The sequence below is a fragment of the Carcharodon carcharias genome, chromosome 3 (genome assembly GCF_017639515.1).
Source record: "Carcharodon carcharias isolate sCarCar2 chromosome 3, sCarCar2.pri, whole genome shotgun sequence".
In the NCBI taxonomy this organism is placed as follows: Eukaryota; Metazoa; Chordata; class Chondrichthyes; order Lamniformes; family Lamnidae; genus Carcharodon; species Carcharodon carcharias.
Genome location: NC_054469.1, coordinates 94,334,009 through 94,360,325, shown reverse-complemented (window position 1 = coordinate 94,360,325; position 26,317 = coordinate 94,334,009). Strand labels below are relative to the sequence as shown.

At 43.7% G+C, this 26,317-nt stretch overlaps 1 protein-coding gene across 1 annotated transcript in view; it reads left to right on the top strand.

Annotated features, from left to right (window-relative positions):
• LOC121276026 (polycystic kidney disease protein 1-like 1) overlaps positions 1–26,317 on the top strand; it is a 252,137-nt gene that overhangs the window by 79,167 nt on the left and 146,653 nt on the right. Inside the window, exons 14-22 of the mRNA XM_041183968.1 lie at positions 5,230–5,430; positions 13,044–13,125; positions 13,254–13,383; positions 14,862–14,982; positions 18,248–18,347; positions 18,692–18,884; positions 19,643–19,699; positions 20,895–21,104; positions 22,854–23,111. Coding sequence (XP_041039902.1) covers positions 5,230–5,430; positions 13,044–13,125; positions 13,254–13,383; positions 14,862–14,982; positions 18,248–18,347; positions 18,692–18,884; positions 19,643–19,699; positions 20,895–21,104; positions 22,854–23,111 — 1,352 coding nt within the window. The remainder of the gene's footprint in view (positions 1–5,229; positions 5,431–13,043; positions 13,126–13,253; positions 13,384–14,861; positions 14,983–18,247; positions 18,348–18,691; positions 18,885–19,642; positions 19,700–20,894; positions 21,105–22,853; positions 23,112–26,317) is intronic.

The following is a 26,317-nucleotide window of genomic DNA, read 5'->3' as shown; positions in this document are numbered from 1 at the left end:
TGCATTTATCATTTTCTTTTTCCATCTGGAGTGACATCTGCAAAGTGGGAATCTCTGCCTTTACTCTGGTGTCTCTGCAATCAGTGTAGCTTGAATCAGACATGAGATGGATTCACACTTAAACTTGTGACAGCTCCACATCAGTTGTATTGACCATTATATTCTGCAGCACTATGCCTTCCTAAGTATGCCAATTTCAATCCAATGAAGGTTGCAAGTTTAGGAGATCTCATCTACTCAGTCAACATGTGCTTGTTTTCCTTGGGGGACGGGAGATTGGCGAGGGTTGTTTGGGGTTCAGGCACTTGAAAAATTTGCCGATGGAAATTAGAAATCAAGTCAACATTTCTGGTTGACGTTGCAATTGCATACCTGAGCCAGGTTGATTTCTGCATTACTGGTGGTGATTGATCAGCCAGATCAGCTCGCGATTGGACTGGTACTGGTGTTAGGATTCTTCCCAATAAGCTTCTGATAACCATGTGGTTCAAAATTCTCATGGTTAGGGTGACAAACAACAGGAAGATTACCAGTTATCTATTTTGTTAAACTCTGCTATTTTAGCTGGTTTAATTCCAATAGTACTCTTGTGCACACTTGAGACCCCTTAGACTGGGCTCTGCAAACACGCTCCCAAGCTCTCTGAACTTGAGTAAGTGGCTTATGACCCTACGGAGGGGAGCACTGTGCACTCCATCTCAGGTAACCGAAAACTTGACAGGTAGATGTGAATTTCTGTCAATGAATTCTTGGAAGCACAAACTTAAAAGTATTATTTATTATTGAACGTGATGTATTATGTACATTACTTAGCAATTTAAAGAGATACCATCTTCACAAAGAAACATGTTACACATGTTTTTGTTGCTGGAGCTGGAGGGAGGTGGGATCCAGAAGAGCGAGCACTGTGGGCAAAATTGTCCCAGATTTGCACTAAGCGCAGTAGCCGGCGGGAAAAGGGACAATTTTCCCGCCAGCCGCAGTGGCAGCTTTTTGCGCTGTACCGTCTCGATCCTGCTTCATTAATCATGCATTCCTGGGAAACATGCCGTTTTGATAGCATGCGGGCTTTCCTTCGCCCGCCACGCCATCACCTCGCTGCTTCCTCACAATGGGCGCCATATTTAAAGTGCAGCTGCACGCACACCTCTCAGTGCTTCCAGCCCAGGACTGCTGCAAAGAAGACATTTCCCCGAGAGGCAAAACGACTGCAGCCTATTGGGCTAATGATGCGACCCTTGAGTGCTTTTGGACACCGGGAAGGCCCGCCGTGATATTCTCTACTCCCTCTGGGCAAAGGCCAGCAAGCAAAGTCGCCAGTCCAGCATGGATTGTGGTGGCAGCGATGATCAGTGCCGATGCTCTGCAAAAGAGAACAGCCACCCAGTGCCACTAGAGGATGAATGGTCTCATCTATTCCGCTGGGATACGTCACTCTTCTCATCACTCTCAACTCACACGCTTAAGAACCCATCACACTTCCATAGGGATCTCACACCTCAAGGAACTACACCACTAACTCTCACACACACCCTCACATCTCCATCAGGCTCATACCCTCTTGAGCTCATGTCCTCTTCCTGTCCTTGATTCCGCTCACCACACAAACATTCCACGCAGTGCCATGCGTCCTGCTCACACTCTCTCCATCTGTTTTCATGCAGGAGAAGCTGGCTCACAACAGCAGGGAAAGGTTCCAGACCAGGGTGGAGTAGCCCACATTAGGCCCGTCACGCACTTTGAGGAACAGGCCATCGCACTGACTGGTGAGGATGTGGGCCATGCCTGTGGCAACAGTGAGGTTGACGGCGAACATCCACTTGAGGATCCTGCACTTTGTCATCCCCCTCTCAATGCAAATGTGAGTGCTCTCTATCCTGCTTTTGACTCTGCTGACATGCATTCTCTACTTTGGTTCACAGGGAGCTCTGCCAAGCGACCGAAACTCTCAGCCAGCCAGTCCCTCAGCATCATCCGTGTCCTCACCTCCAGCCAAGAGGATACCACTCCATTGAAGAACTGAAAATAAGCAGCCTGGAACTTGCATCACAGCGCTTACCCACACTCTTTACCATCGCAGAGACACACCTCAGTGAGACCTGGATCTAGTTCAGGCTCAGGTTCACAATCCGGTGGTTATCACACAGACAGGTGTCCACAGCAGGGGGATACAGGTTCAGCCGAGCTCCCTGGCACTCGGAGGACTGCTGGGAAGAGGCACCTGTGAGTTGAGTCAGGTGATGAGCCTCTGGATTTGGCCTTCCAGCTCATCCTGGAGAGTCAGCAGCAGGCAGGGGAACATCATGCAGAGCTGTTGAAAGCTCTCAACAGAGTGGCACGTGTTTTGGAGGAGTGCGTCCACCTGCTCTCTGATGAAGTTGTGCCCACATATGCACATATGGATGTTTCCTTGGGAAGGATGGTGGATGCCATGGAAACCCTGGTCAAGCAGATCACGGAGATGCTCGCAGACCTGCACCCCTTCATGATCGCCATGGGTGAGTTCCTGCAGTGGCAACGCGAGAGGGAAATGGGGCACCTTGACATCCCTCCAGGTGTTGCTTCTGCTCAAGGAGTCAGGCCAGGGACCTCAGGCACCCGAAGGAAGGAGGACCGGCAGCTGGACACCCCTGGACATCTACTTAGGAATCTCAGAGACTGTCCACTCCCTCCGAGCCCCCTTTGCCTGTGACCCTTCAACCTCGTTCTCAGGGAGCAGCTGGCCATAGGAGGACAGCCAAAGCAAGCCAGAGGCCCCAAGGCCTCAGCTGTCCAGAGGATCCACGCCGAATTCATCAGAGGCAACAAGCTGTCTCCGTCCCTGCTGCGGATGCCAGGGAAGTCTAAGGTGTAAAAACGTTAAGAACTTCTAATCACAATTGGTTGCATGGCTGAACACATTTTGTCACTTTACAATCTGCAAATATATTCACTTTTACTGAATAATGTGTAATGGTGTATTTCAGCTTCAATGACAGGCTTCACGAGTCCTCCCCCTGCGAGCCACCACCCGCCCCCATTAGCAGTTCAGCTGCACGCAGCCGGCCCACGAGTGATTCTGGAGGGAAAAGTTGTGTGTGGAAGTGCCTTTCAGAGCCTCGTGTATGCACTCTCCAACATATGCAGATCCTTCCCACAACACAGTTATCTCACTGTCCTGAGCATTTTCGATGCTGCCTGCTGGGGTTCTCTTTCAGTTGTCCATCTGAGCTGACCAGCATCTCCGTCTACCCACTGACCGCACTCTCATGCAGCACCTATTCTCACCCACCACAAGTTTCATTTCACTTTCGATTTAACGTGGTAGTGGTACAGTTTTTCTTAAGGCCCCTCATCCTTTCCCCTCCCCCAGTCACCCATTTCCATTCCCCCATCACTGTCGCCCCTCCCCTGCCCCATCCCGGCATCACATTCCACCTCCCCATCGTCAGCTACTAGCCACAACCCTTTTCTTTTGGGGGTGCCCAGGTGGGTTTGCATGTTCCCTATCTTCCCGAAAATCCCACCCCCAGGGCCTGTGTCAGCCTCTGACTCCCCACCAACCACCTCGCCATCCCTTCTACTGATAATGTCACACACTCACCCTCCCACCCTACTGCCTCACTCTGCCCTCCGTCATTTGCACCATTCCCTCCTACCATGCCCACCCTCACTTTGGTCCCCAGGAGGCAGTCATTGACTCCACAGACCCCTCCCTTGCATGTTCACCTGGACATTCCCCCACTTGGAACATGACCACCCCCCCCACCCCATTCCACAGCCCGCAGAGTCCTTTCCATTCCCCACAGACTCCTTGTTCCCCCGTTTAGTCCTTCCCTCTTCCTGACTCCTTCCTCCACCCTTACTTTTACCCCTCTCCGGGCTCCTTCTCCTCTCTGGACTCCTTCCTCCCTGAACTCCTTCCCTTACGCCTACCTCCCCATTTGCTGTACTCTTGCCCGTTACCCCTTCCTCCCCCCACAATCCCAGCCCCCACATCTTTGTTCCCCCCCCACCAGCTCCAAACCTCCCACCCCGCCCCCCCCACACCTACATTACCCGCCTCCCAACCTCATCCCCAACACACCTTCCTCTCTCAGTCGAACCTAGACCTTCCTCTCCCACTCCCTGGTACATCTCCCTCTCCCAAACACAGCTGGACCTTCTTCTCCACCCCCTCGATGATCATCGTTGCAGACCATTTCCAGGGCACTGAGCAGACCTTCAACAGTGGCTTTGCACCTTCCTTGAGCTGCTTTGCGGTGGAGCCATGCCCATCAGAATCCACCCAGCATGCCATGGACATTCCCCCAGGGTCCTGCTGCTGTTGGGCTCCAGCATCTTCTGCTCCTCGGGTGTCCGCGATGTCAGCAAGGCCCTGACGGTAAGTCCCTACTTCTGCCTGTCACACTTGTCAAGATGTGTTCTGCACTGGTGTGTTTTCCCGTCGAAGTGCTCGGATGATCCAGTATAGGGGGATGATTCTGGCAAGCTGGGCCTGTAATGATATGCAGGTGTACTACAATGAAGTTCCCAATGTTCGATGGTGAAAATGCAGCCCATCATTGCGGGCAGAGCGGATGATTGCAAACTGGTTTCACGACACCGCGAAACTGATTTTTGTCCTTCGCGCCATATTGTCTGCTCACGCTGCCAAACACACTCAATGCCAGTGGGCACAGAAAATTCCGCTTTGTGTTGTTTTTTTCTAATGATGTCATGACACATCGTGATGCATTTTGATGATCTCAGTTGTTGTATAATGCATTTGTAAACAAACTTGAAATGGTTTACTCAACATATTTTTATAAGAAGTGTTCAAAATTATGAGGTTTAGACAGAGTAGGTAAAGAAAAACTGTTCCCATTGGTGGAAGGGTCAAGAACTAGAGGACACAGAGTAAACAGGATTGGCCAAGGAGCCAATAGGAACAATCGAAACATTTTTTTATGCACCAAGTGGTTAGGATTTGAAAAGCACTATCTAAGTTGTGGCGGAGGCAAATATAATTGGATCTTTGTAAAAGGAATTGGATAAACACCTGAAAAGAAAAAAAATTGCAGGGCTACAGAGAAAAGTCAGGCAAATGAGATGAGCTGTAATGCTCTTGCAGAAAGCTTCCATGGACATAAAGGTCTGAATGGCCTACTTCTGTGCTGTAACCATTCGGATTCTGTGAAATCAATGTTTCGCTTCAAAACTTATTTTTGATTTTATAAAATTACTGTAATCTATTTTTCTGAGTTACAGGAGGTGGATTCAGTGGAAGTAGTATCAGTACTGGAGCTGGTACAGATCCATCTGGAGGATCCAACTTTGGATCAGAAGCAGGAGATGGTGATGAAGTTCTTCCAGATATACAGCCTCCACCTGCATCAAGACCCAGCCCCATGATAGAGTGGAGTAAAATAGCCATTAATGATATGAAGTTTGAAACCTACACAGCAACAGGTAAATATAGTTTGAAAACAGGAAAAGGATCAAAACTTGGCATATGCATTAAAGTGCTTTTCCACAAAAATGTAGAATGAGGTGTGTCCGAATGTGAGTGTCGAGATGCGGCATGTGGGAACTTTCACTACTGCTACCATGGTGGTCGTTCCAAAGTCAGACAGTCATTCCCTCATTTGTGTGCCAATGGTGGGCATCCACAAGCTCATGGAGTATCCAGAGTACCTGATATCATATTGATATCGAAAAGAACATTGGAGATGTTCCAGCCAGGCTGGCGTGTCTTGCCTTTCTCTTCTTGGGAGAAAATAGCTGTGCCCATAGCCCTCTTTGTACAAAGGGCACCAAAATTATTTATACCAGCCCTTAATCTTCACCTGGACCCCAAGTTATGCCCCACTTCTGGCTATGATCTGACCTGGCGTATTGCTGTCTACCATATATCAAGTCTCACTGAAGGATTATGGCTTGGAGTTCCTCGATGTACGGATTCCTTGGTCCAGTGCTCATCTGTGCCAGTTGCCTGACTCAGGCTGTGCACTCAACAGCTCATTGTGGAGCATGTGGTGTAACCTAGGTCCTTGTTTAGTTCCACCTAATTTAATGGATTTCTGTCAGCTAGGGTGGAATGAGTGGCTATAGAAAGAACACTTCTTTTAAGTGACTTGCTGGTCCAGTAATATGCCTCTTTCCCTGGATTAACTGGGTTAGTAGCCTTTCAGCTCAAATGCAATGTGGATTTATCTGTGGCCTTTGCAATCTGACAGTACACATGTCAGTGAACTAACCTGTGGACATCAAAGGTTAAATGCATTATGAAGGCTGTAGTTTTTGAAAATAAGTCGAATGTGATTCCTTATTCAAAGAAAAGCGAACTGAATTGCAGAATCTGCTTCTGTACATGTACAGAGCTTAACCCAAACTGTTAATAAAAATTCAAGTATTTGGTTATTTGGACGGAAAAACAAACAATTGTTTGGTTGGAAAGGAAGGTAAACTTCAGGTGTAAAGATAATAAGCAGGTACAAGGGTTGAAAGAATTCAAACAGAATAAGATAGTGAAAGGAATCAAGATGTGGAAAGAAAACATTGTAAATCAAAACTAAAAGTTATGTATATCACTGTAAATGGTACAAAAAACAAAATTGGGGAACTGAACTCATTGGGCAGAATTTTTCAGTTGGCGTGCTGGGGGTGGGCCCACACACCAATGTGTAAAATGACGCAAGATGACGTCGGGCGCGCGTCCCGACGTCATCGTGTTGACTCGCGACGTTTTGTTCAGCGGGCGTGCGCCAGAGTCAGCTGCGCGCCCGCCAATATTTAAACGGCCTGTTAAGGCCATTAGGGACGTAATTAATGTAATTGTTAACACTGCCTGTCCAACCTTAAGGTTGGCGGGCAAGCGAAAAGACCAAGCGGCCTTCACATTTTTTAGGAAGCATCATCCACGAGCGGGATGAGGTTTCCTAAAGCTTTTATTAATTAAATAAATAATTTTTCCAAAATATCAAAACACAACACAGTCACATGTGAGGGGCCATTTTTAATTATATTTTACGTCCATTTATTTAATAATTTCAAAAGTTGTTCAATCTCCCTGAGGTAGCTCCATACCTCAGGGAGATTGAAGCGCTCTTTTGCATGCATGCGCAAAAGAGCACTGGACCCGACTCTCCCTCCTCCCCCCACCCACACAGGAAGCGCTGAGCGATACAACTTGCACCTTACGCTGGGTGGGCGTTAATTGGCCCGTCCATGTAAAATAGCGGCACAGAGCCGATTGGCTCCATGGCAGCCCCTGCCCGCTCCCACCAAGCCCGCTCACCAACTGAAAAATTCAGGCCATTAAATTAGAAAATAATGGCATTATATCAGGAACTGCAATATGCTTGTAGCTGGGTCAGCATCTAAAGTTACATCACAGAATCACAGTGCAGAAGAGGCCCTTCGGCTCATCGAGTCTGCACCAACACGTGAGAAACACCTGACCTACTCACTAATCCCGTTTACCAGCACTTGGCCCATAGCCTTGAATGCCAAGTGATCATCCAGATACTTTTTAAAGGATGTGAGGCAACCCGCCTCCACCACTCTCCCAGGCAGCACACTCCAGACCGTCACCATCCTCTGGGTAAAAAGGTTTTTCCTCACATCCCCCCTAAACCTCCTGCACCTCACCTTGAACTTATGTCCCCTTGTGACTGACCCTTCAACTAAGGGGAACAGCTGCTCACTATCCACCCTGTCCACGCCCCTCATAATCTTGTACACCTCAATCAGGTCGCCCTTCAGTCTTCTCTGCTCCAATGAAAACAACCCAAGTCTATACAACCTCTCTTCATAACTTAAATGTTTCATCCCAGGCAACATCCTGGTGAATCTCCTCTGCACCCACTCCAGTGCAATCGCATCCTTCCTATAATGTGGTGACCAGAACTGCACACAGTACTCCAGCTGTGACCTCACCAAGGTTCCACACAATTCCAACCTAATCTTCCTACTTTTGTAAGCTAAGCCTCGATTGATAAAGGCAAGTGTCCTAGATGCCTTTTTCACCACCCCACTAACATGCCCCTCCGCCTTCAGAGATCTATGGACACACACACCAGGGTCCCTTTGTTCCTCAGAACTTCCTAGTGTCATGCCGTTCATTGAATATTTCCTTGTCAAATTGCTCCTTCCAAAGAGTATCACCTCACACTTTTCAGGGTTAAATTCCATCTGCAACTTATCTGCTCATTTGACCATCCCGTCTATTTCTTCCTGTAGCCTAAGACACTCAACCTCACTGTTAACTACCCGGCCAATCTTTGTGTCATCTGCAAACTTACTAATCCTACCCCCCACATAGTCATCTATGTCATTTATATAAATGACAAATAATAGATCCCTGTGGTATGCCACTGGACACTGGCTTCCAGTCACTAAAGCATCCTTCTGTCATCACCCTCTCTCCTACAACTAAACCAATTTTGAATCCACCTTATCAAATTACCCTGTATCCCATGTGCATTTGCCTTCTTTATAAGTCTCCCATGTGGGACCTTGTCAAAGGCTTTGGTGAAATCCATATAAACTACATCAATTGCACTACCCTCATCTACACACCTGGTCACCTCCTCAAAAAATTCAGTCAAATTTGTTACTCATGACCTCCCTCTGACAAAGCCATGCTAACTATCCCTGATCAAAATGAAAATACCTAGAAAAACTTAGCTCTGGCAGCATCTGCAGAGTGGAGCACAGTTAACATTTTGTGTCCGTAAGACTCTTCAACAGAACTAAGTAAAAATAGAAGAGAGGTGAAATATAAGCTGGTTTAAGGGGGGGGTGGGACAAGTAGTGCTGGATAGAGCGCCAGTGATAGGTGGAGATAGCCAAAAGATGTCATAGACAGAAGGACAAAGAGGTGTTGAAGGTGGTGATATTATCTAAGGAATGTGCTAATTAAGGGTAGAAAGCAAGACAAGCAAGGTACAGATAGCCCTAGTGGGGGTAAGGTCTGGTCGCATCCACCCTCCCACCTTCCTCTCCCTCCCAGAAACATGATAGGGTCCCCCTTGTCCTCACTTATCACCCCACCAGCCTCTGCATTCAAAGGATCATCCTCCGCCATTTCCGCCAACTCCAGCATGATGCCACCACCAAACACATCTTCCCTTCACCCCCCCGGTGGCATTCCGCAGGGGCCGTTCCCTCCGGGACACCCTGGTCCACTCCTCCATCACCCCCTACACCTCAACCCCCTCCCATGGCACCTTCCCATGCAACCGCAGAAGGTGCAACACCTGCCCCTTTACTTCTCCTCCCCTCACCGTCCAAGGGCCCAAACACTCCTTTGAAATGAAGTAGTATTTCACTTGCACTTCCCTTAATTTAGTCTACTGCATTCGTTGCTCTCAATGCAGTTTCCTCTACATTGAAGAGACCAAATGCAGACTGGGTGACCGCTTTGTAGAACACCTTCGGTCTCTCCGCAAGCATTACCCAGATCTCCCTGTCCCTTGCCATTTCAACACTCCACCCTGCTCTCATGCCCACATGTCTGTCCTTGGCCTGCTGCATTGCTCCAGTGAAGCTCAACGCAAACTGGAGGAACAGCATCTCATCTTCCGACTAGGCACTTTACAGCCTTCCGGACTGAAAATTGAGTTCAACAATTTTAGATAATGAACTCTCTCCTCCATCCCCACCCCCTTTCCGATCCCCCACCCCCTTTTTTTCCAATAGTTTATACAGATTTTTCTTTTCCCACCTATTTCCATTATTTTTAAACGTATTTCCATCCATTGTTTTATCTCTACCTTTTAGCCCATTTCTTATTCCTTCACCCCACCCTCACTAGGGCTATCTGTACCTTGCTGGTCCTGCTTTCTACCCTTAATTAGCACATTCCTTAGAGAATATCACCACCTTCAACACCTCTTTGTCCTTTTGTCTATGACATCTTTTGGCTATCTCCACCTATCACTGGCCCTCTATCCAGCTCTACTTGTCCCACCCCCCTTAAACCAGCTTATATTTCATCTCTCTTCTATTTTTACTTAGTTCTGTTGAAGAGTAATACGGACTTTGAAAAGTTAACTATGTTCCTCTTTGCAGATGCTGCCAGACCTGCTGAGTTTTTCCAGGTATTTTTATTTTTGTTTTAGATTTCCAGAATCCGCAGGTTTTTTGCTTTTATTCCTAATCAAACCTTGCCTCTCCAAGTGGAGATAGATTCTCTCCTTCAGAATTCAATAGTTTCCCTACCACTGACGTGAGACTCACTGGCCTGTAGTTCCCTGGCTTATCTCTACAACCCTTCTTAAATAGCGGAACCACATTAGCTGTTCTCCAGTCCTCTGGCACCTCCCCCGTGGCCAGAGAGGAATTAAAAATTTGGGTCAGAGCCCCTGCAATCTCCTCCCTTGCCTCCCTCAGCAGTCTGGGACACAAATCATCCGGACCTAGAGATTTGCCCACTTTTAAGCCTGCCAACACCTCCAATATCTTGTCACTCCCTATATCAACTTGCTTAAGAACCTTGCAGTCTCTCTCCCCGAGGTTCGATACCTTCATCCTCATTCTCTTGGGTGAAGACAGATGTGAAGTATTCATTCACCACTCTACTGATGTCATCTGGCACCACCCTTGGTCCTTTATGGGCCCTACTCTTTCCCTGATTATCCTCTTCCCATTGATATACTTATAGAATATCTTGGGCTTTTCCCTACTTTTACCAGCCAGAGCTTTCTCATATCCCCTCTTTGCTCTCCTAATTGCTTTCTTAAGCAATTCTGTACTCCACTAACGCCTCTGCTGATTTGCTTCCCTTGTACCTGCTAAAAGCCTCTCTTTTCCTTATCGTAACCTGAATATCTCTGGTCAACCATGGTTCTCTGGGCTTGTTACTCCTTCCTATCACCGTTGAGGGAACATGTTGAGCCTGCACCCTCCCCATTTCCTTTTTGAATGCTCCGCCACTGCTCCTCTGTAGATTTCCCCACAAGTAGTTGTTCCCAGTCTACCTTGGCCAGATCCTGCCTTATTTTATGAAGATCCAGTCTCCCCCAATCCAAGACATTATTTTTGCAACTTGTCTATTTCTTTTTCCATAACAAACTTAAACTGTACCATGTATCATATATCCAGATATATCCAGAAGCCACAAGGGAAGAAGAAAGGGCAGTAAGGTAATGATAGTAAGTTGAGAAAACATCATTAGCTTAGAGCAGTAAAATGTTAATAAAAAATGGTGTAAACAGAATTCCTCTGGATTCATCTGAGGAATAACAATGGATCAGTCACATTGGTGGGGAGTATGATATATGCTGTTGAGCAATGGAATGGATATCAACAATTAAATGTGTAAGCCTATTCAAGAGCATCAACAATATATTAACAATTATAGGAGATTTTAGTTCTCTGGTAAATAGCCTGGGATAAGGAAAATGTTTGTGGTGAGAAAAGGGAATTTGTTTTGTCGCATGCCCAGGACCACTTTCTCAATCAATTTTGTTTATGATTGGAAAAATTTCCTTTATGCTAAAGATGGGTTGAATATGCAAATCTCTGCTTTTACTGGTTTATGGCAGAGTCTGGAAATTATTTGAAAAGCAAATTAGGTAGTTGCTTAAAAGAACTATTGAAGGTGAGTGATCAGGAAAGTGGGAACATCCATATGGCTCATGGTGTGAAAAATATGACATGGACAGTTCAGATGAATGGTCAGTTTCTATACAGTAATGTTTCATGATACAGAACAAAGTCGCATTTTGCTTCTGAAATTTATTAAAATAGAAGAGTAGCTGGAAAATATGAATTATTTCAGCTTGATTACCGCCTAGCTTTTGATGGGAAATGGGATGATAGTAGGGAGAATTGAGTGTCTGCTCCTTTTGTCCATAATCTCACTGATTTTGGTGCTGTCTTGATTTCCTTTTTTAAAAAATTCATTGGATGTCGCTGGCTAGGCGATGCCCTTGTTCAGAGGGCATTTAAGAATCAACCACATTGCTGTGGGTCTGGGGTCACATGTGGGCCAGACCAGGTAAGGACAGCAGATTTTAGTGAATCAGATGAGTTTTTAGAACAATGGTTTCATGGTCATTATTAGACTTTTAATTCCAGATTTTTATTCCACCATCTGCCGTGGCAGGATTTGGACCCAGGTCCCCAGAGCATTACCTTGGGTCTCTGGATTACTAGTCCACTACACCATTGCCTCCCCATAAAGCAATTTACCATAGTTTGAGCAATTTACCATAGTTTGCATTAATAAATTAGACTCGAAGAGAAAGTAATAGAAGCACTAGCAGCTTTAGAGGGTCTAACTGGAAGCAGAAAGAAGATGCCATGAAGTGTTCCCAGCTGGCTTACGGTTAGGTTGAGGCAAAGTGAAAATCCTGCTGGTTTGTGCGGAGAATATGAAAAATGTGAAAAAGAGTCTTATCTTGCTACTGCTGGTGGGATGATTATATTGATTTCCTTCTCTGTTGCTGGGTCAAAATCCTGGAACTCCCTTCCTACAGCACTGTGGGTATACCTGTACCACATGGACTACAGCGATTCAAGAATGACCGACCACACCTTCTCAAGGGCAATTAGGAATGGGCAACAAATGCTCGCCTAGCCAGTGATACCCACATCCCGTGAATAAATTTTAAAAAATATATTGCTGAGTGTATTCACATGTTGTGCCAGCTCTCATTGTGTATGTTTACTAACTGTCTTGGTACCTACATATATATGAGACAACAGAATTGCTTTTAGATTTGATGCCTTCAGCTCCTTTGCATTTCCAGCTTGCTGACACTCACCTAAGTTCACATAAGAAGAATGATAACCTATATGAAGAACTACAAGATTAACTGGTGTTTATGGAGCTGTATTCTCCTATCAGTTACTGCATTCAGGAAAGGAAGCAATGAAGGAAGAGAAAACTGGGAAAGTAAAGAGCAAATAGCTTAAATTAAAATGACTGAAATGCTAAGTTATTCAGTTTTAATATTTGGTTATACATTAATATTAACTTTAGCTGTGAATAACAGTGTTGTGTTGAACTAATATATTTTTGTTTTTCTGCTACACTAATAATGATTCAAGAATGGCTTTGCTTTTTTCCACAGGTATAAAATCACAGACTTTAACATTTAAACCTTTCAGCCTTAAAAGTAAAAAGATTTACATGATAGAAGTCATTGTTGGTAAGTAAGAATATTTCAAGCATTTTGAACTTCACTTTGGTTTTTTGCTCACAGAAGATGTGTTTGCTAAGATTGTAACATTTTATGCTACTGTCTGTCTGCACTGTCTACTTCTCCTGCAGAAGGTCAGAGCGAAACAGGAAAAGCACAGCTTTTCCTCTTCACTAATGAAGCTCCTCAGGGACTGACATGCGAGGTGCGACCCAGCATTGGATCAGAGATTCTGACACATTACAGCATGTTCTGTACTTCTGGGAGGAAGGTGAGCTTGTGGTGTTAAAAAAAGTCACCACTTCGGAAAGCATTCCTTTGCTAAATATATGATGCATTTCTATAAATTATAGATCATAATTGTGTTTAATTATATACAGGTGGAGGGCATTAATTGTGGTTTCACTTAAGCACATATAAAGGAACACTTAATGAAACTGTGGCATGGTGGAGTCAAGGGGTGTATGCTTACAATGTTTTTATAAATTCTTTCATGGGATGTGGGCGTCACTGGCAAGGCCAGCATTTATTGCCCATCTCTAATTGCCCTGGAACTGACCTTGCTAGGTAATTTCAGAGGGTAGTTAAGAAGGAAATCTGCTGTCCTTACCTGATCTGGCCTAAATGTGACTCCAGATCCACAGCAATGTGGTTAACTCTTAAATTCCCTCCGAATAAGGGCAATTAGGGATGGGCAATAAATGCTGGCCTAACCGGCGCCTACATCCCATGTGCAAATAAAAAAAACTGCTCAAGCTTTAAAGAACTGCTGTATTATATGCTCCCTTTTAAATGGTAAAGAATAAAATTTAATTTCCCAACGCTGTTGGTTGAGTAACTCCTTTCAGGTTAGTCCCTCTGTTTTTGCCATTGTTCAGTAGCTTTCAACAACTTGAAATTAATCATTATTTGGAACACAATTTTTAGGAAGGTATCCGTTGTCAGGATTTCAGTTTTAAAGGATTATGGAGTAAAAACAGAAAATGCTAGAAATACTCAGTAGTCTGGCAACATGTATGATTTCTCTCTCCATAGATGCTTCCAGACCCACAGAACACTCCCACATTCTCTAATTTTTTTGGATTTCTAGCACCAAAACATTTTGCTTTTGTGTTGTTATATGAGATTTTTTTTGTCATTTGTTTCCTACACCTGCCCTGGGTAGCTTCCGTTCTACATTTGTGTAATGAAGTATTCTTACTATAATAACAAAATAAGTAATCTTAATATCAGAGATAATTCAAACCCCTCACTGCAGTATGATCAACTAATTTCAAAATACGGATATTTTAACAATTATGTTCAGCACTCTAGCTCTAAATGCTGGCCAACCAAAAATAGGAATATTGTAATGAGCTATCTTTGACAATAAATGATCCTTTGTAACTGAATACTCGCACTTAGCAAAAATGAATGCCATTTTAAATAATGTAGACTTAAAACAACATTGATTGGGATGACCCAGACCTATTAATATTTGCTTCTGACAGTGAGTCATTCTATTAGCTACTCATATAGTGAAGTAAAATATATATCACTTGGTTTTGATTTTTAAATCCTGCAATATCAAGGGTCAGACTGAGTTCTGTTTTCTTTGATATCTCTTGTTCCTAACTCATACATCCTGTGACCTGCATTGTGCACTGCTCAGGGTTCAGAACAATGCACTTTTATTAGTTACCTTGCAATCTTTGATGAGTTTAAAAATATTGTTGTCTTGAAACTAGAAATGTTTTTATCTTATTGAAGGATCTGCATTACGAGTACAGCTACAGCATTGGCAATTCAACTGAAACTGTTTTGTATGATGGAAGGGATCATGAGTACTACTTTAAGTTGCCTGCTGGCGAAGCCACCAATAGATATAAATGTAAGTCCCACCTAAACAGCAGCTTCCAATTACATTGGACATTTCATGTAACAGTGTGCTAATTTGCTTAATGATGACTTGAGAAATCCAGAGGGGGTGAAGGCATGAATGATAATTCAGTGGGGAAAGCAGACATATTGTACATATTGAAAAGTGCAGCGAAGGCAATGGATTGGGTTATGGGAGTTTGAAACACAGCTTTGGGGAAAATAGTTTTCTCAGCGAGTAGCTGGGGGAGGGATGGGTGGTGGTTAAGGTACGAAATATAACTCCAAAATGGATTTATAACATCATCGTCTTCTAAACTTTCCTTTATGGGGATATTGGCTCATTCAGTGTATTTGAAAAAAAGCAATAGTAATAATACATTTTTGGTACACCCAGGTGTGGAAAAATCGATCATAAATTCATCTTTTTGCTCACAATCATTGAAGGAGAATTTGTGGCCTTTTGACTTGATATGTAGTATTAAATTCTACATTACTACTATCAGTCACACTGGTGGATTTGTGGGCACTTTGAATTCTACATGGCTTAGTTAAGAAACTGAGACCTGAGCAACAGCAAGTTGCTTGTGTTTCACACTAGTTTTCTTGTGGCTTTCCATGATTTTATCCCATACCAATTCTGGCGGTGCTACTGGCTTCCATGTTGTTTTCTTTAACAAGGGTTGAATTTGGAAAGTAAAGCCAAAAGCTCTCGAGGTCAAGCACTTGATACTTTGCTTTGTCCAGTTTTCCTTCTTCTTTTCCACTTCACATTTCCCCATAATGGCATATCCATGATTAAGGGCTGAATTTTATGCTGATCAGAAGAGTGTGTGCCCAAACCGATTGCGTGTGAAATAACACGAGATGATGTCCGGCGAGCGCCCTGACATCATCCCGTGCTCACGTGATATTTCAGTCGGCAGGCATGCACAAAAGTTGGAAGCGTGCCTGTTGACAATTTTGAGGGCAATTAAGACCATTAACAGTGCAATTGTCTGTTACTTTACGTAGCCCATCCAGCCTTACGGTTGGTGGATGGATGAATTGGCCAGGCAGCCTTTGCATTTTTCAACAAACCTCATCCACAGGCAGGATGAGATTTCCATGATGAAATAAAATATAAATAAATTTCTGTGGACAGCATTTCATTAGCTAAATTTTCAGGTGACTGTGAAAAATGGACACTATTTTTCAGCTTTCAAACCTTTATTTTTGCCGTTTCAGGTCTTCAGCTCCCTGAGACAGCTTCTGCTTTCAGGCAGCTTTCTGTTAGTGCTGGCCAGTGCCCGCATTGATGTCATCGCCCGCCCACTTCCCACCCCACCCTGGCAGCGCTGAGCTTTTCAGCGCGCATTTCATGCTGACTGGCCGTTAATTGGCCAGCCAGAATGAAATCGTGGTCTGGGGCCGATTGCAGTTGGCTGTCCGTTGCCCGGCTGTCCCCGGCCCACTGATCACATGTGCCCACCCCGCTGAGCTGAAAATTCAGGCCCAAGAGTTTGATGTTTGAAAAATCAAGGGTGCAGTCTCTTTCCTTTCTTTTCATTCATTCATGGTTGTGGGTGTCCCTGGGAAGGCCAGCATTTATTGCACATCCCTATTTGCCTTCGAAGCTGGCGATTAGCTACTTTCCAGACTTCATGGTTTGCCAGGCCATTTCAGAGGGAAGTTAAGAGTTGACCATATTTCTGTGGGTCTGGAGTCAAATGTAGGCCAGGCCTGACCTGGTAAGGGAGGTGGATTTCTTCCCTAAAGGACATTAGTGAACCAGGTCGGTTTTTAACAACAAACTGTTAGGCCGGTATTTTCTGTGCCAGCCAGGGTCTGGTGTGTTGGGTGGCGTGAGCGGACAATATGGCAAGAAGACCAAAATTTGGTTTCACGACATCATGAAGCCAGTTTATGATCATCCGCTCTGCCCGCCGAAGGCGGGCTGTGTTCCCTGCCATCGGATGTTGGGAACCGCATTGAAATACATCAGCATATCATTATAAGCCCAACCCGCCAGACTCATCCCTCCCCTTGGATCGTCCATGGGAAAACACGCTGACGTGTTTCACAACAGCATATATAAGGCGTGCACTTGGCAGGCTGCATTTCGCTCAGGGCTTCAAGGTTTGTTTACCTATCTTGCTTCTGTGAGAACTCTCAGTTATCAGCGCCAGGCTTCACAGACAGCACCACCTCACTGTTAGAGGGGATCTCGGATAGGTCTCCATATGTGGGTGGCTTTTCAACGGCTGCAGGGCTTGGGGAAGGAGGAAATGTGGCCTCAGGCAAGGGAAGAAGCTGCAGGACAAGAGTTGTATTGGGGAAGGAGGGTATCCCAGGGTGTGTGTGGATCTGTGTAAGAGGCCTTAAGATGGTGAAGGCTGAAGAGGCAGTCTCCAGAGGAGATGAGGCCAGATGGACATGTGAGGGTGTGTATGTAAGAATGGGTGGTGATGTCCCTTGAGCTGGCAGTGAGTGAGATGCTAGTGACTGTATGATAGGCTTGAGTGTTAGAGTTTAAGAGCGTGAGCCAATTGCCTGGCTGCACAGAAGAGATCATTCATCCTCTATCTGCATTGGATGGCCAACCTCTTCTGTGTAACGTTGCCATTGATCACCACTGCCATCATCTACTAAACCAGAGTGGCAATGTAGCGGCCCCTCCTGCAGCCAGAGTGGGGGTAGAGGACATCACAGCGGGCCTCCACAGTGTTCAAACGCACTCAAGGGCTGCAGTCTTCTTGTCTTTTGGTGCCATGTCTTCTTTGCTTCAGTCCTGGGCTGGAAGAATTGAGCGTGGTTTTATTTTAAATGTGGTGCCTGACGTGATGAAGCAGCGAGGTGCTTGCGTGGCAGGTGAATTGGAGCCCGCCCACCATCAAAATGGCGTGTATCTGGGGATGCATAATTAATGCAGTGGGTTTGGGATGATACAGCGTGAAAAGCTGCTGTTGTTTTACCCACCCATTACTGCACTTAGTGCAAATCTGGGACGATTCCGCCCTTAGCTTCAAGATCACAATTACTTATACGAGCATTTTATTCCAAAATTAATTTAATTAATTGAATTTAAATTCCGCAGCTGTCATGGTGGAATTTGAACTTGTGTGTGGATCCGTCCAGGCTTCTGGATTACAAATCCAGTAACCCAACCACTAACCATACACCAAATGCAATATGCGATTCAGCACTACCATGCTTAATTGTTTCACTCTGTTGTGCTACTGTATCAAACTGCCATGTTAATTTGGTTTAAAGTCTCTTTGCTTATATTTCTTCTGTAGTGACGATCAATACTGTGATTACTGATTTACTTGGATCGAAAACCAAGCCATGTTCAGTTACTCCAGTTGTTTTACCAAGTATTAAAACAGATGAAGAACTGTGAGTAAATGAATCCATTCTGAAGAGTGGATCTTGTTTCCAATCCCAGAGATGATTTTCATTTATCAACTATGTAAGCTTACAGCGAATAAAGTGATGCACGTTGGGAAAATCTCTTAAGTGGCAGAAATATTTTTTAACATCACTGCTTAGTGCTTATACATAACATTTTTATTCTAAAACAGCTATCATCAATTTATATCTTTACTTTTACTAAATTATCAGTGTACTAATAAAATACTTTGACTAAATTATGTTATATTACCCATTACAGAAATTAAGTGAGGCTCATACATCACCATGAGAAATTCTGAGTATAGGTAACCCTTTTCCTTCTCATTCAGGTGCACCCAGGGTCTTCAGAACCTTTCAATTCTCATGTTGTTGGGAAACCAAAAGGAAACAAAAAATTACATCGTATTGTTGGCCAGGGTGCTCTATCGTCTCCATAAAGAGGGAGGAATCACAAGTGATTTCCAGATACGGACCAGAAATATGTTAATAAGTGCTCTTTGCAGCCTAACTATATCTAGTCAGGTATGGTTTGCCTTAACTTGTGTATTCCAAGATGATACTAATTCTTTAAAATACCACATATGATATATCTTCTTGAAATGTTTTTCACATTTTAGGCAATTATGCCAGAATTAAGAACAAACAGCACAGTAATGCAACTGTTGCTCCAGCAATTTAATTTCTATTTTACATTAAAATTTCTATCATCTTAACTTGAATTATGCAACTTATGATGGAAATTGTTGAGGAGTTGTGCAATGTACCTCATATCCCACTTGTATAAGATGAATCGTATTTCCAGCTTCTTGTCACCTGTCTACTATTTGTCCTCTGTTTGTGCTGGCTATGTATTAAATACTGTTCTTCAACCCTATCGTCAGTTTTAGTTTATTGCTAGGGTTTGTACTTTCTTCACAGAATACTCAACTGCCACTCTTAAAAATTCAATTTATCAGGGGAAAAAGGATATGTTGAACAAAGTTATACACCACTCATGTATTGGTGTTGATAAAAAAACCCTAATTTGCTTTATAAATACAAAAATCGCAAGAGAATAACTCAGGAAAGAGTTCGACCAATTATCGAGCAAAATAAATGGAAGTGAATTAATTTCCATGAGGGTTCACCTCATTGTCCAATGTAGCTTTGAAATAACTGCAGACACTTTTGGAAAACCAATGTGGTGAATGTGTTTGTTAGTTGTGGCTAAGGGTAACAGCTGAGGTTTGGTTTACTGTTGACACCTTTTGGACAAGCTTGATTTTCTTTTTTCGTTCCAGAGGGAGCTGATGGAAACTGTCTCTGTATTACATGACCTTGTTAATGTAACCAATGAGGTAAAGGAGCTTTCAACTACTTAACAAACTGTTTGATCAAATAAAAAATGTAAATTGTTTTCTCTAGTTTATTCTTCTGACTTCACCCCTACCTCGGCTCATCTGCTGCTGAAACCCTCTTTCATGCTGTCTTTACCTCTAGACTTGATTATTCCAGTGCAACCCTGGTTGGTCTCCTACATTCTACACTCTGTGAACTTGAGGTCAATCCAAAACTCCATTGCCCATTCTTAACTCACATCATGTTCCATTCCCTGTTCCCTGTTCCCCAATCACCCCTGTGCTTGCTGACGGGCAATATCTGCCCTCCTCTAATTTTGGCCTTTTGAGCATTCACAATTTTAATTACTCCACCACTGATGACTGCACCTTCAGTTGCCTAGGCCCCAAGCTCTGGAATACCCTTCCTACACCTCTCTGCCTCTCTACCTCACTTACGTGCTTTAAGACTCTCCTTAAAACATACCACTTTGACCAAGCTATTGGCCTTCTGTCCTAATAGCTCCTTATTTGGGTCAGTGTATGTGAATTTGTTCCAAAGATAATGCTAGCCAACAAGTAATTTTTACTTTGGGCAAGATTCAACTATGGAGATCAACACTACCAGCCTGATCCAGTCTTTACCTAAAGACAGGACAACACATATGTTCTTAGCAACAGGAGGGAGTGGATTGCCATGAACAGCAAGCACTGATGATTTGATTTTTGTTTGCACCCCCACCTCCCCTGTAATGCTCGGGTGCTCAAGCCGATTCTAATACCCAACTTTTGTGTCAGCTGAAATCAGTTAATTCGTCATATTGACAGGTCTCAAACCTAAAATCTGGTTCAGCTATGTGATAGATCATGCATTTGCTTACCATTTATTATTTGAAAAGCCTGTGTGGTAAACACTGTTGGTGAATTTAATATTTATTCTGCTGTCATGCAGCTATTTAACTAACTGATAAACTGAGAAAGAAGATTCAATGAACCTTAAGAATCTTATGATTGGGCTACAACAATTTGCCTGTAGATAATTAACATTTCTTTCCACCGTTAATGACCTTATAAAATAATTAGGTAATATTTGTCACTAAGTAATAAAATGGAACTGTCTAATAAGATTTATTACTTAAAAATTGTCAAAAGTGATGATGTGAAGTGTTTGTTCTTGAATTTAAAAATACCTTCTTTTTGATCTGAAATATTAAAGGTAACTTTGGAAAGTGCACTAATTGTAACAAGAACAGTCAAAGACATGATCAAGCTTTTTAAAGAATTTGGAGAGTTCAGAATGCATGAAGAATTAGTGAAGGAAATAGTCTTTGTAGTGGCTGATGTAATGGGAGTAACTGACAACAGCACAGCAAAGTCAAAGAGTTTGTTATTTGAAGGCCTGAAAACAACAACCGAACTATTATTGGTAAGATCTTTAGTAGATATTACAAAAGTCTTCACAGAGGTAGGGTAGCTGAGGGTTACAAAATAACTATTTTTTCTTATTATTTTTATGTTCTGTGCTCTGTGCTAGCATCTACTCCAATTAGATTTGTGAAATGATCCATCCTCCATCATAATACTCCCTCTGTGATAATTGCCATATTATTACATGTGAAGCCATAGTTATTTTGCTTTTTCTCCTCACAGTTGGCTTTAATGAGATTGCACTTCCCTTGCACTGCAGGAGTATGTTTATTGACAGTCAATTGATGATGTTACCAATTTAATTGTTTGATTTTTATTGACGTTAAAAGATTGTTCTCCTGTGTAATATTTGTTTGATTATGATGTTTGTTTCTTCTAAATTAAATTCATAGAATCAATAGGAAATAATACATTTTACAAAAATGCCCAAAGAAGGTAGGATCACGATGCTTGTGAAACATACAGAGTATAAATCTTGGGCGATATCAGTTCCCTGGATACTGACAATAAGGGTATCACAAAAAGGAATGACTGATACATTCAGAAGTATCTGAAATTACTTCTAAAAATATTTAAGGAAATGTTGATGAAGTTGGGTGGCGCAGTGTTTAGCGCTGCTGCCTCACAGCTCCAAGGACCCAGGTTTGATACTGACCTCGGATGTCTGCCTGTGTGGAGTTTGCATGCTCTGTATGTCTGCGTGGGTTTCTTCCGGGTGCTCCAGAGATTCAAGAGGACCTGATTCAAGGATTCCTGCCCTCATTCCCATTTCCAGCAATTTTTGTCAGCATGGGGTAATGGTGCCGGTATCCAGCCTACATGCAGCATTTCTACCCGTGCCGACTTTATTGCAGGATGGGAAGTTCAAATCCCCTGCAATTTAGATGAAATAGGGCCCATTTTGTAAGTAGACGTGTTTTACAACATCTCAGAGGACCATGGAAGCACCCTATAGTCCTGAGTGCGGAATGAAAAAAAAAACTGCAAGCTGCTCCTGGAATCCTTTGATAAAAGCAAAATACTTCAGATGCTGGAAATCTGAAACAAAAACAATAGCCAGAAAATCTCAACAGGTCTGACAGCATCGGTGGAGAATAAGACAGAGTTAACGTTTCGAGTCCATATGACTTTTCTCTTCATCAGTTCTGATGAAGAGCCATATGGACTCAAAACTTCATTCTCCAGGAGCCAGTCCAAAGACATTCTCAGCTCCTTTTCTCTTTTCCAACCACATAACTTTTACTCCCCAAACTGACTTTCAGAGTGAGGGACAAATTGGAGATATATTGACCCAATATAAATTACTAAGGCTTTGAGATGCAGAGATATTATTAGTATGTGCTATATGTGAATTGGAACTACACTGAATCTATCATGCTGGCCCTCAAAATGTGTGGAGAGTCTGGCATATATCAGCCTTAACTGTCATAAAAATCTGCCCTATTCCCCACCAACTCTGCAGTTTTCAGTCAGACTTTTCAGGATATGAGGGGACTACTCCCTAACCCTGGTATGATGACTAGGTCAGTGTTAGTGGTTCCTAGCAGGTCTGATACTGGCATAACTCCTGCATTTGCTGACTCCTAGATATAAATATTAGTTATAAATAACTATGTTGTTTATAAAGTAGAATGTTTTGCAGGTTTACTAGAAAAGCTTGTTTGTTTTGTAAGCTGTACTGATTTGATTCATTTTGGATTTGAAGCAATGAAAGAACTTTAATTTCTTTTAAATTTGTATCTTTCAGAGATATGTATTAATCAACAATCAATCAGAGTTTTATGTAAACACCAATTTAATGGAACTCCAGACTACTCAAAACTATGGTTTACAGAACACAGTGCTAAGTACACATTCTGCTAAGTTTTATCTGCCTGATCTTCTGGACAAGCAGATTTCTGGTGAACATAGCAATTGCATCATAAGCCATCTGATCAGCTTCAAAAAAAATCCATATATCTGGGGAATGTCGCCAGTAGAGGTCAGTTGGTACTTTGGAAATATGGTATGTCCTGTTGTTAGCCTATACATGGGGCAGAATTTTGCTCTTGGCGAGGGGGCTCGGCAGGGGCGGTCAGGAAGCCGACAGCCAACTGCAATCAACAACGGACTGCGATTTCACGCTGGCAGGCCAATTAAGATCCGCCCAGCGTGAAATGCAAGCGGCAGCGCTCCATGATGCCTGTGGGGGGAGAGGGTTGGGGGTGGGGGAGAGGAGAGCGAGCAGGCCAAGTATGAACTTCACGCAAGTGAGCGCTTCACAATCTGCCTGAGGCACAAAGATGCCTCAGGGAGATGAAGCGTTGTTAAAAAAAGAAAATAACAAAAGTAAAAATGTAATGAAACATGTCCCCACATGTGACTCTGTCACATGAGCAGGACTATTAATTCAATTGTAAAACTCTTATTTTATTTTTATTTGCTTTTGGAAACCTCAACCTGCCCTTGGATGAGGTTTCCAAAAAAATACAAAGGCCACTTGGCCTTTGCGCCTGCCTGTCAACTGTTAGGTTGGGCAGGCAGTGAAAAATTTAGCTTAATTGATTATTTAATGGCCCTAACAGGCTTTTTAATTGTTGGTGGGCACTCTGCCGACTGCGGTGCATGCCTGCTGACCGAACTATCACACGATTGAGCGTTGATGTCAGCCAACGTCAACCCATGTCATTTCACGCTCTAGCGGGACGGGTGCGTGCCCACCCACCGAGTGAAAATTTCTGCCCGTCATAAAACGTGTAATGAGTGATTGGGATAGTTAAAAGAGAACAGTCTTTTCGCAAGAGGCTCAGAAATACAAGGCTTATGGTTTGTCATCTGAGCCTTAAGGTATGATTTGAATTATTCCCATCAATCTGACCTGTTACTGTGAAAAATTCTTTCTGAAGTCATGGTTGTCGTCAGCATTGATCGTCAGGACACCTCATCCAGATTGAAACATTAATCTGCAAGTATTCACTCTAAGATTACTTTTTTGTGATGTCACAAGCATTTTCTCTTAAATAAAATGCTGGAAATAGTCACCAGGTCCGGCAGCATCGGTTAGAGAGAAACAGAGTTAATGTTTCAGGACTGCAACTTCATATCAGAACTGAGGATAGTTAGAAATGTAATATGTTTTGAGTAATTGAAAGGGAGGGCAGGGAGGGAGAGAGGACCAAAAAGGAAGGCCTATTTTAGGGTATAGGGCAGGAGAGATTAAATGGCAAAAGGTTTCATGGAACAGGCCAAAGTGGATGGTAATCAGGCAAATCAGGAACAAGATGTGTCTTGAGGAGGTGTGAATGGCAGGACAGTTTTATAGTGGTGTTTAAATTCACTATCCTCTGATTTATAGGTGAAAGCATGCCAGAAATCTCAAAGAAGAAATAGTGAATATGGACACGGACTCGCCTAAATTAATATGCACAAAATAACTGTAATGAAGAAAATAATGTCACTAAAGAGTGGCAAACCCCCAGGGCCAGATAATTTCCATCCCAATCTTTTAAAGGAAGTAGTTGAGCACATTGCAGAGGAACTAACTATAATCTAGGCCAGGATCTTTAGGGCGGGGGTGGGGGCGGGGCCCGCTCGCCGACACATAAAATGACATCGGGCGGAACTCCAGACGTCACCCGGCGTCATTTCAATTTTCAGGTCAGCAGGGGCGCAGCCAAATCAGCTGTGCGCCCACCGACCTGTCAACGGCCTATTGAGCTTAAAAAGTAACTGACATAATTAATGGACTTAGTGGGCTTCAGAAAAAGCATGAAACCTCATCCACGGGTGGGATGAGGTTTCATGAGGGTATTTAAAAATTTAATAAATGTTTGACTTAAAGTTATGGACATGTCCCAACTCATGTGATAGTGTCACATGAGGGGATATGTGAGGGAAATATTGTTTGTGCACCTTTACCATTTTTAAATTTGGCGCCGAGCTCCTTAAGGCAGCACTTAGCCTCAGGGAGATGAGTGTGCTTTCTCGCGCGCATGCACGAAAGAGTGCACTCTTGTTTGAGGGATTCCACCCCTGCACAGGGAGTGCAAAGCACTTCCTGGCGGACGTCACGCTGGGCGGGTCTTAATTGGCCCACCCACGTAAAATGTTGGCCGCGCCCGCTCCTGAACTCCCCCCCTCCACCCCTCCCAACGGGGGGAAAATTCCTCCCCTTGAAAAAACAGAGTATTCTGCATGCTGAACACATCTGAAATAAAAAATAGAGAATGCTGGAAATGTCCAGCAGGTATGGAAGCATCTATGGAGAAAGAAAAATAGACTTAGACCAGAATTTTCCCGTTGGCGATTTGGGGGCGGGGCCCACTCGCCAACAGGCAAATGACGCAGAGTTCTCCCCGACGTCATCCCGGTCCCTTTAAACTTTTAGGAAGGCGGGTAGACAGCAAAATCAGCTGTCCGCCCGGCGCCCTGTCAATGGCCAATTAAGGCCATTGATAGGCTAATTAAGATTATTAAAGACCTGCCTGTCCAACCTTAAGGCTGGCGGGCAGGCCAGGAGCTCCAGCGGGCTTCTGATAAAGCACGAAACCTCATCCACCGGCAGGATAAGTTTTTATGTCTGTTTTTAAAAAGTGTATTAAAGTTTATGTCGTTTTTATTAACATGGCCCATCTCGTGTGACATTGTCACATGAGGGGGACATGTTAATAATATTTTTATTTTTCTATTTTTTAACTTTTGTGCACTGTCACTAATCTCCCTGAGACTGCACTTCGTCTCAGGGAGCAGTGCACTCTTTCGCGCGCATGCATGAAAAAGTGCACTCTGAGAGCTGGGGATTCCCTCCCCCACGCCCCACACAGGAAGTGCATAGCACTTCCTGTCTGGAAGGCCTCAGGGCGGGCCTTAATTGGCCCGTCCACTCTAAATGGTGGTGGGCCCCGTTTCGGCGGTGGGGGTTAGCTGTCCGCCTGCCGCCGAGCCGGTGGGGCCCGCACACCCACCAAGGGCACAATTCTGCCCTTAAAGTTTCAGATTGATGACCTTCTAATGAAAGGCCATTGACCTGAAATATTAACTCTGTTTCTCTGGGCACAGATGCTGCCAGTCCTGTTGAGTATAATCTTCCAAAGTTCTCTTGACATGGAATACGTTCCTTTAGATTGGAAAATTGTGCATGTTATTTGTTATTTTAAAAAGGTGACGAAGGAATTATAGACCTTTGGGGAATTATAGACCTTTAGCCAAACATCTGTGTCAGTAATAAAAGAA